Below are 15900 nucleotides of genomic sequence, written 5' to 3'. Positions count from 1 at the left end.
ACAAGTATAGCGATAAATTGAATCAATCCATATAAGAGTAGAAATAAGCTAGGTCAAATCAAATATTACTTTAAACATGCTAAACCAATATAACATATAGGAGTCTGACTTGTCTTGTTAATCTGTTTTAAAAAAAATGAAAGTTTGTTTAAACATTTGACTTGACTTGTTAGCATATTTAAAAGTCTGTTATACTCTATGGTTTTGAAATATGTCATCATATCTACATTTAAATATCATAATAAGCATATTTTTCACTAGGTTCATCTAACTCTAACAATTAAATTATATTTTTGTATACATTTTTAAACTAAAATTACATATATAATAGTAATTATCTTAAAATAGTATAATATGAATATTATTATATAATATAACTAAATACACTTACTTGTTAAGCATAATAGGCCTTTTAAATGGCTTAAAACCTTACTTCTTAAGTTAAATAGGCTTTTTAAAAAGTTTGTGTTTGACATGTTTACGACAACAAAAAATTATCTAACCTAATCTATTATAAATCATATAATAGGCTTGTTTCCACCCTTAATTCCATTAAAATGAAACTCCAAAAAGTTACTTACAAGCTTTCACCAAACATCATCATATTACAATGGCTAAACCAAAATAATGTGGGACACAAATATAGCATACCAGATGGATTCAATAAACAAGATCATCTGGATTTTGGACCCACATCATAGACAAAGCTACAAACCCAATATTATATCATGTGGCCCACATGGAAAATCCATGTCTGCATGGACCCCCTTTCATCATTAAAAACATAACAGAACATAGCATTGAGGATATAAAAGAAAAAGAAAATTTGTCAAAGAAACTTACATTTAACAATTATTACAAACTTTACAAGGTCACTGCTCAATAATCCGCTTAGTGTGTGTTTTGATTGAGTTGGGGAGGTTAAAAAGTACTTTGGTTCTTTCCAAAATACTTTTAAGTTTTTTTTAGAATGGATGATAAAATTGATATCCTTTTGTTATAACTCAGTTTGGACTCAAAAGTCAAAACCACGGTTTATTGAGAATCGGAAATTTATGATTTTCTGTTTAATATTACTTGCTTTGAGTTTTCTAATACAACTTTTCCAATTATTAACACATATCTACTATCAGTCATTACATTTATTATTATTAACAACATGTTGTTATTTCTAATTCCTACCGATTCTCTTTATTTCGATCCCTCCTTTAATTATCCCATATATAGAACAATTAGTAATTTAATTTAAAACATATACTGTATCACAAAATATATTATTTATGTTGTATTAATTATTTAATATATAATTGTATGTATTTGTTTTTATTTAATAGCTTAACTATTTTTTTAACAAATTAATTCACACATCCCAAACAACATTTATTTTTAATCATAACTTATCCAAATATAAATTTAGTTCACCAAACTTACTTTTTTTTCAAAACTTCCTTCATAAAATTAAATTGATCAAAACTTAGTTTTGTAAAGTATGTCAAACACACCCACAGTTAGCAAGGAGTAGCAGTCATGTTTAAGTATAACATGTAAAAACACTTACTGCTAAGAATTTTACATCACAGTTTGAATTTAACTAGGACATTAAGACTAATAAAATGTTAATACAGTGATATGTAAGATCTCTAGGTCCTTATGTATCATATTATCGAGAGATTAATGTTCCATTTTTTGGAACGATACTTATTACGAGTAGATAACCATGAACCTCTGAATATGATTTGTTCATTAACCATAGGTTAAGTGTTATTCTCATTGTAAAAAACTAGGAATTAAGAGAACTTAATCCTTAAGTTTCTAGAGAATAAACTCCTAAAGTCTATGTTAAATGTGAATAATAAGAGAAGAACCAACTGTTAAATGTAATTAACCATTCATGGCTATTTAATTCATGTTTTATATGATTATAACATGGCATTTCTCCTGGTTCAAAATAAAATGATCACCACTCGATATTGTGGCTAAATAGTGATTATTATCTCTATATTGTAAATCTGAAGTTGAGGACTAAAATCATGAAACATCCCCATTACATATTTACATTCAAGTGGTCTCATAGCATAATTGTGTCGGGTTTAAATGAGGTTCAATGAATACTATTTGTGTAAAATAGGAGGAAACCTAAAGATACAACTTACAAGCATAAAATTCAAGTTCCTAGATGTGTTATTAAAAATTAGAAACATATCCCCGATTAGTGTATTACAGGCGATTGTGATTAGTGTTAGTGGACAAAGGAAATGTACAGTAGAAGTCATGGTATAAAAAAGGGATATGCTTCCAACATATCACTCACATTCACATCTTCTTATATGGAAGAATAATAGTTATTCTTCTGCATCAAGAGGAGTGATGATGTGGAAGTAAGATCTTTGGGATGTATCGGTTGGAGTCAGTCTTGAATGATATTGAATCAGACTGAGGACTGGCTTTGGACTGCCTTGCGTTGGTACCTAAAAAGTGAATTTGATGCTTAAGGCATGTGTATAGTAGAGAGAGAATGAGGTAAGAGGGTGATAATTTCTTCATTTGTAAATGATATCCTCTATTTATATTGGGTGGAATGTATTTAGATTGTGTTTAAGGAAGGTCCGTTGACGTCATGACCGAGGTCATGTCTTGTCCTTTCGACTTGTCAGTCTAAAAGGCTTATGTCTAAGACTATGATGACTCTTAATGCCCTCTCGAAATATCTCCCCTTATAAGTTACCATGTATATTAGATCTAGGATCTTATTAGGTATTGATGGACTAATATGTTCTTTGATCTATCTTGGACCTTTTGGGTTTTGATCTTCTCATCATATTTGCTGACATGTTAACCTTATGGGTTGTTCATGGCCAATCCAATGCATTTGGACCCATAAGTAAGAATGTTGGCCCTCGCCTACTGGATGTTCGTGAACAAGCATGCCATCAGACTTATGAGTTTCTAGTGTTTCCTTCTGGTCAATAAAGCCGATGGGTTATGTTTTTCAACACATTATGCTTCATGTAGACTATCTTAAGTTTTTATGATGAATTCCGATCAAAGGGGTGTATTTTGAACATAGTAAGTGTTCTTACACAACCGTTCTTGCATGGCCAATATTCTATCCGATCACTGGTGGGTGTGTGTTTTGAATCATTTTAAGTGTTTTTATGTGGTCGCTCGTCCTTTTGTTTGGCATAGTATCGGAGTGAAAGACAAATATTTTAAGATTTGATTTAAGTTAAAATATCTATATTTGAGTATTAACATGCTTTGACTGACTTGTTGTGCTTGTATCCAGTCTAGTCTTGAAAAGCATCTTATTAGGTATAAGAGTTGATTGCCCTAGTATGATAACTTGATTCGTCCATAGTGTCTCCCCCATTATCGTGAGATGGTCATATTCAGGAAACTCATCAGACTTATAGGTCATTGGCATTTTTGTTCGGTTGTGTAATATTTTGTAAGCAACACATAATTGGTGTAGTGGTGTATTTTCTTTTTGAGTTATGAGGGTGTATATAGGATAAATTAAACAATTTCTGAAGTAGAGTGTGAGGATATAAAAACTAGAGTATAGTCCTAATTTTATTTGTGTTTAGATTATGTTGAATTTGAGAACAAAGATGGGATGTGTAGTGCAATTATAGCCTTGCATTAACCAATTCAACTTTAACACCCCTTAGACTTGTCATGATTGGTGTAGAGTGTTATGTTGTTATCATTTGCCCAGATTGACATGGTTGTTATTTTGAAAATAATGAATCGTAATAATATTGTTCTTACACACACTAGTAAGGAATATGTTCTTCTTATTGCTTTCTAAGGTTGTTGAATTGAAAATAAATGGTAGCTATCTAAAAAATGATTGATTGAAGGCCTACATGTATTACATTGAACACCTTGGTAACTATGGATATTATTCCTCATATCCTAAGGTATACACACCATATATCATGCGCATATACTTGACTTTGATATAAATGTTTGTATATGTTTGTATGGTTTAATGCGATAATGTATGTAAATCTATAAATCTATATACTACAGTCGTAGTAAGTTTCTTACTATGTCATTTGCTTTTTTGTACGTAGTAAATGTTGGTATGTAGTATGCTAAGAATATAGAAGGAATATTACTTGTGGTCCAACTTGAATTCCCATCTATGGTGGATTGTGGCACTCATTAGGTAAAATCCATTATGGTCTAACTGACTGGTTTTTATATTAAATGATATTTAATTTTAGTTCATATTTAAGTTTATATAAGCCTCTATTGTAATTCTTGTACTTTTATATCTTGTGTTTGGGAAGGAGCTCCAGAATAGCTTTTTGTATATTCATATTTTGTTAATTTAGCCTTTCTATTTTATATTTCTCACGGAGTCTGAGAAAGAATTTTTTATATGTTAAGTATATTTTTTGAAAATGTATATATAATTAATCTGCAGTGGAAAATGTATATGTATATGTATATAAAGATTGATTCTTTCGTTTGAATAAAGAGTACAATATCTATATACTGATAGTGTAATTTATATACAGTTAATACATCATCTACTATTTATTTGAATTACTTTTATTTAAAAGTCAACACGATGATTGAAAAATGAATAATGAGTGATGCAATGTAGTACAAAAAATTCTTATATTGTCAGTGTATATATCATTTTCTCTTGTGTAAATATGTTTTATTGTATGAATTTATTTTTATAGGTCTAACACATCATTCATATTGATTAGTATTACTTTTGTTTGAAAATCAAAAATAATTAAAATATGAATGGGGATGATATGGTCACATGATTCAAATTAACTCTATTGTCATGAAATCTAAGTTTCAATTTCATAAATATTATAATATCTTTTGATTTACAAATTGTGGTGTAAAAATCACTATTATCACATTAGCCTTCTAATATTGTTGCAACCACCACGACCATCATGAAGGCACTACCGTTGCACATGAAAACCACTGAGTTTGGGCTTCAAATTTTTCGACTGCAACTGTTACTTACGGATCGCAACAATTTTACGAGGTTCCTCAATAAATGCACCAGCTACACTCACATCGTGATTTCAGGTAGAGATAACAAAAAAACTTAGTCGTGGGTACCATGAAATTACCCGCAATATTATCTATTATAATAGCTTACAAATTTATAAATTTAATTTTTAATTAAATTTATATATATTATAGTTTTTTATTAAAATTTTAAGATTGTATATCTTATACTTTATTATTTTTTTGATAATAAATTACATATATTTAGTTATTATATAAATATCATATTATTCATTTAATAATTATTTTTACATATTAATTATTACAAAATATATAAATATATAATTAAAATTAAAAACTCGTTGGATACTTGCAAATACCCGCTATCTGCAAATATTATGGGTTTAGAAACGAGAAAACACTACACGCGCCCATTGTCATCCCTAATTTCAGCTGAACATGCAATTTGCTATTTCTGTCATATGTGTAAGATTGAGAAATCCTACAAGGTAAATTGTGATGTTGTCAACCATACTCCATAATAAAAACTTAATCGGAATCATGCAAATGAGTTTGTTTATGAGTATGATTACAATGTGATTGTAGTCACCATTTAAGTTGATTTGTTACAATTTCTAAAAAAAAAAAAGAAGAAATAACTTAAGCACTGACAACCAAAGACAAAGTCATGTGTGTAGTGCTCGAATCTTTAAAAGGGAAATTATAAAGGACTAGACAAGCATAAGTGGGCACTTTGGATTCTTATTAAGAAACAAATTAAATAATAATGGAATTGCATTGCACCTTAGAGCTCTATTAACTATTTATGTATAATAGAGAATACTTATCCAAATGGATCAACCGCTTAATGAGGAACTCTTCACGTGAGATACTCACGTCCTTGTCATATCTTGGAAATAATCCAGATAATTATATCAGAAAATTATTTTGAGTGAAATATGTATTGTATGAATCAAAATGTTATGGAACTTATAATATATCACACATGCGCCAAGTATGATATGTTGCCCTCTTAATCTATAAGATATCAATCCGGACATCATTGTTTTGCACGTCTTGCCATGTGTCATCAGACCGAACTATAATTAGTGTTTTATGCACAAAGGGCAAACATTCATTATTTGTATCCAAACACATGCAAGTGGATGTTCTTATATTAGCAGTAGATGTATTTAAATGAAAGAGTAAATTACACTGACATCTCATAAGTTTTAGTGAAATTATACAAATTATTCCTCACTTTTCTATCCCTACACAAACCCCTAATTTTTATACTTTTCATTACACTGATCACCCCTGTATGAGAAATAAATATAATTTTTTAAATAAAAAATGTGATAAATGCAATTAAGTTAAACAAAACATGATATATTGTGGAGACAAGTCCAAATAATATATTAATTGATACTTCTTTATTATTTTTTGTTATTTACGATATACTACAAGAGTAATTTAAACAACATCCCTTTAGAATTGTTGTTGCATTTTGTAACAAAAAAATAATAAAGAAACATTTATTTATATATTATTAGGAACATATTTTGTTTAACTTAATTGCATTCATCACATTTTTTTATTTACAAAATTACAATTATTTTTCATGAAGGGGTGGTCAGTGTAATGAAAGTATAAAAACTATGAGAGATTTGTGTAAGTGTAGAAAAGTGAGGGGTGGATTGTGTAATTTCACTACAACTCATGAAATGTTAGTGTAATTAACTCTAAAAGAAATTATATACTGTTATGTGGAAAAGAATCCTCTCGAGTAATAGAGAGGCAAATTCTTGATTTTTCACTTATACTTAAGGATAAAATATAATATTCTTGTATTTTAAGGATAAAAGTATCCTATTATTTAATTTTTTATGTTGTTTTTTTATATATTTACCTCTCTGTTAATGAGATAATGTTAACCCCTATTATTTTCAACACAACACACACGATAGAGACAAACATTAAACAACCCTTATTTTTTATGCAAAATTCCACGTCAAATAGTGGCATTTCAAGGACCTAAATATTTTGAATACTATAGGCTCATAAATGTTACAGCAGTTAATTATTGTAGATGAGGTGCACTTTTCTTCTCTCATGATTACTTATCCTTGTCAATGGTTTCAAAATGATCTAGGTAAAATATCAGTTGATTTTTTGTTTCATAATTGCTTAACCGTGTACAACAAGATAGAAAGAGAATAATTTTCTACCCTGAATTGACGGGTAAAATTCAGGCAATAGAGAATCTCGAACGACATACCGTTACTTTTGGTTAAAGCTCCTTCCTTCTTATAATAATCTGTGTTGGGCACACACCAGGGGCGGATCTTCCATACCCTCAAATATTTCAAAAACATTATTATAGAGATATTTTTTTTGGTTTATTTTAATATTCAACAACAAAATTTAAGGACGAGTCTAACATCTATGTACTGTTAATATAAAAATTTATATACATTCACTATATCATCCATTATTCATTTAGATTATTATTTTTTAAATAGTCAATGAAGATCAAATATGAATGGTGGATGATGAAGTGACAATTTATAAAATTCATATGTTGTCGGTGCATACATTTTTATCTCATAATACTTCTGATTGGACAAGAAAAAGATAAATATTCTTTTCAAAACTTGTGCCCTCTATGAAATTTCACTCTCTTTAGTATCACAAGACATATTCCCCTCCATATCTCTAATATAGTTTTAGATAACTCTTCAACTCAAACCTATTCATTGTTCACTTTAAAATGTCATATTTACTTTTTATAAATCAGTTTTCTTCAATTGCTTTTTCAATAAACACATATCATATGGCTATCAAGTCATGACATGATTATTTATGATTTATTTATTTCTTGCATCAAATTTTATTCATGTGCGTTTTATTTTTTGTTGGTGAACTATTTTTTGATTAATTAATTTTAGCGGGGTTATGTCATTCTCTATATATGTTGCTCTTAATTTTGTTATCTCTATCTTTATATATTTTTTCACTTTATAGTTTTATTTTTAAAAAAATATTTTTATCAATTTCAAGCATACATTGTTTTGACTATCTATTTAATAGGATAGGAAAACTAACTTTATGCTCAAATTTTAAGCATACATTGTTTTTTGCTTAGGAATATTTGGAATTTCTTCATAGATTTGTTATGTTAAATTTCCTATCATGTTTCTTGGAAATTTAAACATGAAAAAATAACTCATTTTTACATTTAAAATTCATATATATTCTAATGATTTCATATGTTAGTTATGTATAAATCATAGTATTGCCCCCTCTAAAATTATGATCAAGATCCGCCACTTCACACATTACACATAATACTACCACAACTGCTTTATGTATAAAGTATAATATCTATAAAATTTAAAAGTGTAAAATTTTATACATTGTCAGTATATCATATATTATTTATCTATATTGTTTTTACAAAGTTAATAAAGAATAAATATAAATGATTCATTGACGATCTAAAATTTTTTTATATTATTGGTGCATAATTTTCTCTCTCTAATTTAAAAACAATTTTTTAATTAAATTGTATATATTAACTAAAAATGATTATTTTTTCTTGATTTAAAAAAAATATTATTCTATTTTTTGTTATTATAAAATATATTCTTAACCTTTTGATAATTTTTTAAGACATGATATTCTTCATTTTTTTCATATTAAAGTTTTGATTATCTTTATTGATATCACTAAGAGTATCAATTAATCACAATATGAAATAGAGTAAGATTATAATTTTATAATATTTTATAAAAATGAAAAAAAATAACTACTTCCATTGGTATTTATAAATTATAACTAAGTTGAATTTGTCTTATAATAAGGACTAGATGGAGCATAATATTACAATATTACCCTAATTTGATATTGCTCCTTAGTTAATAGTATTATTGAAACAAAATATATAGATAATCTAAGTTTTAAATATTTAGGAGTGGAAAAAAATGTTGCTTGAGAAATATAAAATATCTTATAAAAAAGACATGCAATTTTATAATTATACATCTAGTCTTTACTCAATCAGTTCCATATTTACTAATGTTTAAGATTATGCACTATTTTAGAAATGCAAAAAAATTGAATTTTTTTTGTCTAAAATAATATAGTTTAATGAATATTAGAAACTAAATTAAAAATAAATGAAGAAATAGATGCTGAAAAAAATAATATTAAATAAGGATATAGATAAAAAAAAATAGAAATGTTTATTGATTTTATAAAACTTCAAAAGATCTAAATAACATCAAAAAAATAAAATAAATCGAGTATTCATTTGTCCAATTGAAAAAAGAGTCTCATTAGAAATATAATAATTATTTTCATGTAGATGAAATTTATTATGTTTTTCCTAATATACTATTTATATCTTTACTATTATTAGCATTTTACACCATGTATATAAATAAAGAAAAAATATATTAATTGACTGTGTATGTGAATTATATACTACTAGTGTGTACAGGCACTTCGTGCCTGCCGGCGAATATTGTGTGATACTACATAATCAATTTTTATATTTTTCATTTTTTGAATTCAAATGTATTTGTTGTGTTTGATGTACTTTATATTATATTTTTGTGTGTTTATGATAATTTTTAATTTAAGGTGAGATATGTGGTTAATTAATGTATTGGTGGTGATTGCTTAGGATTATATAGTTTTTTGTAAAAATTAAATAATGTTAAGGGCAATATAGGAAATAAAAATTACACCATAAAGGAAGTTATTTCAAGTTTTGACTTTATATATAGTATAGATTATGAGATTATTTATCATTTATGTTTAATTGACATTGACTTTTCAAGTAATACAAATAAATAACGGATAATATATTCATTATTTATAAATTTGTACATTAATAGTAAATATATATTACATGTATAAATAACATATTAAATAATAATACACATGGAAAATAACATTTACTACATCATTAAAGTCTAAAATGCAACAACAAATAGTTTTTAAAAATTGACAAACACATAATACGAAATAGCTAGAAATTTAATGTGACTATATCTTCCATTCCACAATATTATATCATTTAATATACTATAAAATATAATTGATCAAAAAAATATATAATAATTAAATTTTTAATTCAAATATATTTTTCAACAACTAATTAGAACTAATGATAATATAAAATGTAAAACAAGATGTGCCACACAACTTAATTAACCCTATCAAGTTGCGTTCCGCCTATTCATTATAGTCTTTAGCTTTATTCTTCTTCTTCCTAAGACCACTACCTGTAGCCTTTTTCATTATTTCTTCCTCTCTTTCTCTGTTCACTTTCTATCAATGATTTCATTCTATTTCTACCAATGCAATGAAACCTCATTACCCTTTCTCCTTCATCCATAGTCATTATTCTCTTCTACCTAGCTTCAAACTCAAAAATCCATAGCCATAGATAGAACAAAACAAAGTTATCTTTGCCATTCACAATTACTTAATTATTATGGCTACCATTGCCACCATCTTCAACAACTTCCTCTCTCTTCTCCTTCTCCAACTTGGTTGCTTTATCTTCACCACCAAACAAGAACACTCATCATTAAAGAAACGCAAAATCTCACCTTTATCTCAACCTATATCTTCTACCCACCAGAAATTTAAAACCCATAAAGCCCTTTCTTCTTCTTGGCATTTCATCAAACATCTTTTGTCCATAAAATCTACGAAGACCACAAACACCACCCATTCATCACCGCAATCCGAATCCACCACCACTGTCAACACCACCGCCGCACAGTCTTTGAATTCCGGCAGGTTCTCCCAGGCACAACAAGAATTGGATTTCCCGGATCCTCAAAGCAGAAAAATAACTGGGTCTGGCTCCGAATCCGATATATCCGCCGATAACAACAACTTCTTCCCCCTCCGTAACGATATCTTTCCATGCACCGCGTGCGGCGAGATTTTCCAAAAGCCCAACCTTCTCGAACAACACCAAACCACCAAGCACGCTTTATCGGAACTTTCAGGATCCGACCCGGGTCATAACATTGTGCAGATCATATTCAAGTCGGGTTGGCCTCAGAATCGTAATCCCCCAAACATAACCCGGATTCTGAAGATCAACAACAGCCCCAAAATCCTTTCAAAATTTGAGGAGTACCGTGAAATAGTGAAGGCTAAGGCGGCGCGTGATTACACGCGCCGCCGTGACGAGCGGTGCGTAGCAGATGGCAACGAGCTCATGCGGTTTCACTGTTCCACGTTTCTTTGCGAGTTGGGACTCAACGGGGATTCTAAAATTTGTTTGCAACAATTTTGTAATATTTGTGGGATTATTAAATTGGGTTTTTCGTCTAAGCTGGATGGCATTTCCACGATGTCATCCAGCTGGAAGGCACACTTGTCAATTCCCAATGAAGTCGAGCAGGAGTTCCACTTCATGAATGTAAAGCGGGCCATGCTTGTTTGTCGGGTTATTGCAGGTTGGGTTGGATCAGACTTGGATGACGTGGATAAAGAGGATGGGGAGTTTGATTCCTTGGTGGCGCGTGGTGGGAGTGGAGTTAAATCCAGGCTTGATGAGGAGGAGCTATTAGTGTTTAATCCTAGGGCTGTGCTTCCTTGCTTTGTAATTGTCTACGGTGTATGATGAATTATGTATTTGAAGTTGATCCAACTGTTATGGTAATGGCTTATAATTTTTATTTGGTCAAGTATTTTGTAGTGAAATTTAATGGATCATTGTGCACTAAATTTTTGCATTAAATTGACAAATATTACAGTATAGAAATTTATTGAGTTCTATGTAAGAGTGTGTGTTTAGGTGAATACATTAATTGTAATTAAGATTACCTATTTCTTAGTGCTTTTTACCTATTGAATTGACACATCTTCTAGTATAGAAATTTAATGAGTTCTATGTAGGAGTGTGTGTTTAGCTGAATACCTTAATTGTGATTGCTTATCTTTTTGTTAGTGCTATTTATCTCTTAAGCATTTCAGTATCTTAAACTCACTCACTTACACTTAGGTGACGGGTTTATATCTATTGTCCTATAATATGTGTTACTTTATGTGCTATAAGTTTTGATTAGTTAGAAAAATATATTGAAGTTAAAAAATTAATTATTAAATATTTTGTTTGACCAATCACAATTTATGTCGCATGAAGTAATATAATCTAATATTAGGACCATGCTTTGTGATTGTGTGCATAGTATGTGGTGAATGATGTTTCTTGAGGTTTCTCGGACAGTTATGATGATGGGTTGTAGACTTGTATTTTTAATTTGCAGTAACTGTTGCTTTTGACATACTCCATTATTGGATCCCTTTGCACACTCAATATAAATTGCATGCGTTTTATATAAGAGTGTGTTTTTGGTGATTACAAGCTTGTTCAAAGTTATAGCTCTTTGTAAGTGACTGATTTTTTTTTGTTATTACCAAAAGAATCTTCTTTAAATAATGAACTAATCTTTTTTGAAATATTTAGTTATCTTTTCAACTAGTGTTGTTCTCGGGAATCAAATTAAGTGATTGATTACAATTGTAGGAGCTGATGTAGGAGCATATTCTACGAATTGTATGGTGTAAAAGTTCTTATTTTAATTAAAGTTTGAGAGGCACCGCTTTCTCTGTACCGATTCCTAACTTAAAGACAGAAAACAACTTTCAAATGGCATAAGATGCTTTAATTGTCCAATTTTATTTGTCATGTCTTGTTAGTTTCTTATGAGAAAAACACTTCAGATTTATTTATTATTATTTTATACAACAATCCTCAATACACATAAACATGACATATATTTGGTTTTAATCTTAAGATAAAAGGTGAAGGTTGTGTTAGATTATCAGTAATCAACATAAAACACTTTATTGAAACTCCATGATATAAAACAACAACGTGATAATGCTAATAATAGGTTGTATATCTCATGGTGTCAAAGGAGCAAGGACTCTTACATCTCACGTGGATATAGTGAAAAATAAGGGTTCTCATACTTGGGTAAACAAGTATGGGGAAAGAAGCTAGTTCATTAATATAGGATACAAATCGAAACATAAAATATAGACACTCTTATAAGTAAATTGATGAAAATAGTTGACATAATGATTAGGAGGATAATTAGTTTTATGTATCTTCAAGAAACTAAGTGGGTTGAGAAGACAAAAGAATTAGACACTTCAGGTTTGAAGTTATACACTAGTAAGACACGATTGAGAAATGGAGTTAGTGTAATTGTAGATAAGGTACGAAAGAATGGTGTGGTAAATGTACACGGAATAGGAGGTATGGTCATATCTCTTACGTTTGTAACAAAGGAAGACACCTTTAATCTGATTAGTGCTTATGCACCCTAGGTAGGGCTAGGTAATCATCATAAGATAAAGTTTGAGAGGAATTAGAAGATATAGTCTAAATAATACCTTTAGAAGAAATTTTTTTCCTTAAAGACGATCATAATGAGCATGCAGTGAGTGATACTAGGGGATTTGAAGGTGTTTATGGTGGCTATGGAATAGGAGAATCATATATAGAAGGTCATATTATTTTAGACTTCTCTTTAACTTTTGATTTTATAATATCCAATATGTGTTTTAAGAAGCAGAAGGGGAAAGGGTCATCTTATCACAGATAAAAGTGGAATTGCATGTCCTAAAATTGATTCCTTTCTCATAAGGAAATCAGATAGAAAGTTTTTCTTGAACTACAAAGTTATACTTGGAGAGAGCCTGACGAACCAACATAGAGTTTTGGTTATTGAAGGAAGTTTAAGAATATAATGGAGAGTAAAGGACAATATGGAGCCTCAAAGATTAAATGATGGAAATTGAAGGGAGGATAATGTTGGAGCTTCAATCAAATTAATTTGGAAGGTACAAGGAAGTGCTAATGATAAATACTCATGTTGATGGGACAAAAATTTCCAAGATAAAATTTAGGTGAAAATGAGTATTATAAATCATGGTCACTTTGTAAAACTTCTGAAAGTTGAAAAAAAAATGGAAGGTAGCTAAGAAAGGGAGCAAGAAAGCGTTAAGTGATGCTAAAAATAATGTGTATGATGAGTTATACAAATCTGAAGGTATATATGGAGGAGAAAAGAAGTGTTTACAAACTTGAAAAGTGTAGTGCAAGAAAGACAAGAGACTTGGACCAAGTGAAATGCATTAAATATGAAGATGAAAAAAACTTGTGAATGACAAAGATGTGAAGGAGTGATAGAAAAAATATTTTCATAAGCTTTTCAATGAGGGGCATGATTTCTTGCTTTCTGATAGACTAGATGCGAAAGAGGAGAATCAAAATTATACTTTTCATTGTAGAATTGAGGAGTTCGAAGTGAAAGAAACTTTGAAACAAATGGAGAATAACAAAGTGTTTGGACCAGATAATATACCTATTGAGGTCTGAAAGGTTTTGGGAAAGCAAAACATTAGACGACTCATAAAGTTGTTTAATGTGATCATGCAGTCTAAGAAGATGTCAAGAGAGTGGAGTAGAAATGTCTTAATCCTTATTTATAAGAATAAGGGCGACATAAAGAATTTTGCAAACTAGGGGGATTAAGCTCAAAGTTATAAGATGAATTTGTGGGAGAATATGAATTGAGTGGAGATTATGACAAGAGATAAATATCACTAAAAATTGATTTAGTTTTATATCGGGGAGGTCAACCATGGAGGCTATATACTTGCTATAGTGATTAATGGAAAGATATTGTAGGAACCAAAGAGACTTGCACATGATATTTTAGATAAGGCATATGATAAGGTACCTAGAGAGGTTTTGTGGAATGCTCGAGGTAAGAAAGGTGTTAGCATTGCCTATATTTGAGCAATCAAACATATGTATGATAGGGTCAAGACCAGCGTGAGAATGCAAGACGAGGTCTCGGAATATTTTCCAAGTGCCATAGGACTACATCAACGATTAGCATTGGACCCCTACTTATTTTCATTGGTCTTGGATGTGCCTATTGAGCATATCCAAGAACTAGTGGCACAATGCATGCTCTTTACGAATGATATTGTCTTAGTGAGAGACTCGATAAAGGAATTAAATGAGAAGTTAAAAATGTTAAGACAAGCTTTAAAAGAACATAGATTCCATATAAGTCGAAGTAAGACATAATATATGGAGTGTCATTTTAGCAAGAGGTGAACAAAATCTATTCTAAAGGTAAAAATTGGAGATCATATCATACCACAAATCACTAGATTTAGGTATCTTGGGTCAACCATACAAGATGATGTCAAAATTGACGGAGATTATGCACAAAATTGGGTCAACCATACAAGATGATGTTAAAATATTATTCCCTTCATTTCATATATTTTGATGTTTAAGATTATGCACAAAATTTTAGAAATTATTAAATGATATAAAAAAATTGATCTTATTTGACTAAAATAATCAAACTAAATGCACATTTAAAATTGAATTAAAAAGAAATGAGAAATAAACATGAAAAATATGAGTGATAAATAAGGATATAGTTGAAAAATAAAGTATAAATGTGTATTTAGTTTCTAAAACATCAAAATATTTGGAATAACATGAAAAAATTAAAACATCAAAAGATATGGAACGACTGGGTAAAAAAATGTTAAAAATTTCAAAAAATATCGCTACTTCATTATTGAAAATGTTCAAAATGATCTTTTTTCATTTTCAGAATTTCTAAAAATGAAGCTTATGTTTTCTAAAATATGAAATGAAAACAAGAAATGTTTTCATTATCATTTTTTATTTTATTGAAAATGAAAAATAGTCAAAGCAAACATACCAAAGTATGCAAAGAGAAAATGAGTGGTTTATAATTACTAAGTGTCCTTTTATAAAAAAATAAAACTAATTTTAAACACATTAAATTAAAATAATTAAATTAATATATCTTCTTA

At 29.2% G+C, this 15900-nt stretch overlaps 1 protein-coding gene across 2 annotated transcripts; it reads left to right on the top strand.

Moving 5' to 3' along the window:
• LOC109350275 lies at positions 10305-11782 on the top strand. Of its 2 annotated transcripts, XM_019591481.1 has the most exons (2): positions 10305-10614; positions 10645-11782. In XM_019591481.1, the coding sequence occupies exons 1-2, from the start codon at positions 10493-10495 to the stop codon at positions 11639-11641; spliced, it is 1119 nt and encodes a 372-aa protein (XP_019447026.1). In that variant the 5' UTR covers positions 10305-10492; the 3' UTR covers positions 11642-11782. The 2 variants fall into 2 exon arrangements, with proteins under 2 accessions (XP_019447026.1, XP_019447025.1); XM_019591480.1 differs by having other exon boundaries at positions 10305-11782.

The sequence above is a fragment of the Lupinus angustifolius genome, chromosome LG06 (assembly GCF_001865875.1).
Source record: "Lupinus angustifolius cultivar Tanjil chromosome LG06, LupAngTanjil_v1.0, whole genome shotgun sequence".
NCBI classification, from domain to species: Eukaryota; Viridiplantae; Streptophyta; class Magnoliopsida; order Fabales; family Fabaceae; genus Lupinus; species Lupinus angustifolius.
Note: the sequence above shows the minus strand (reverse complement) of the source record. Positions and strands in the feature narration are given on the sequence as shown.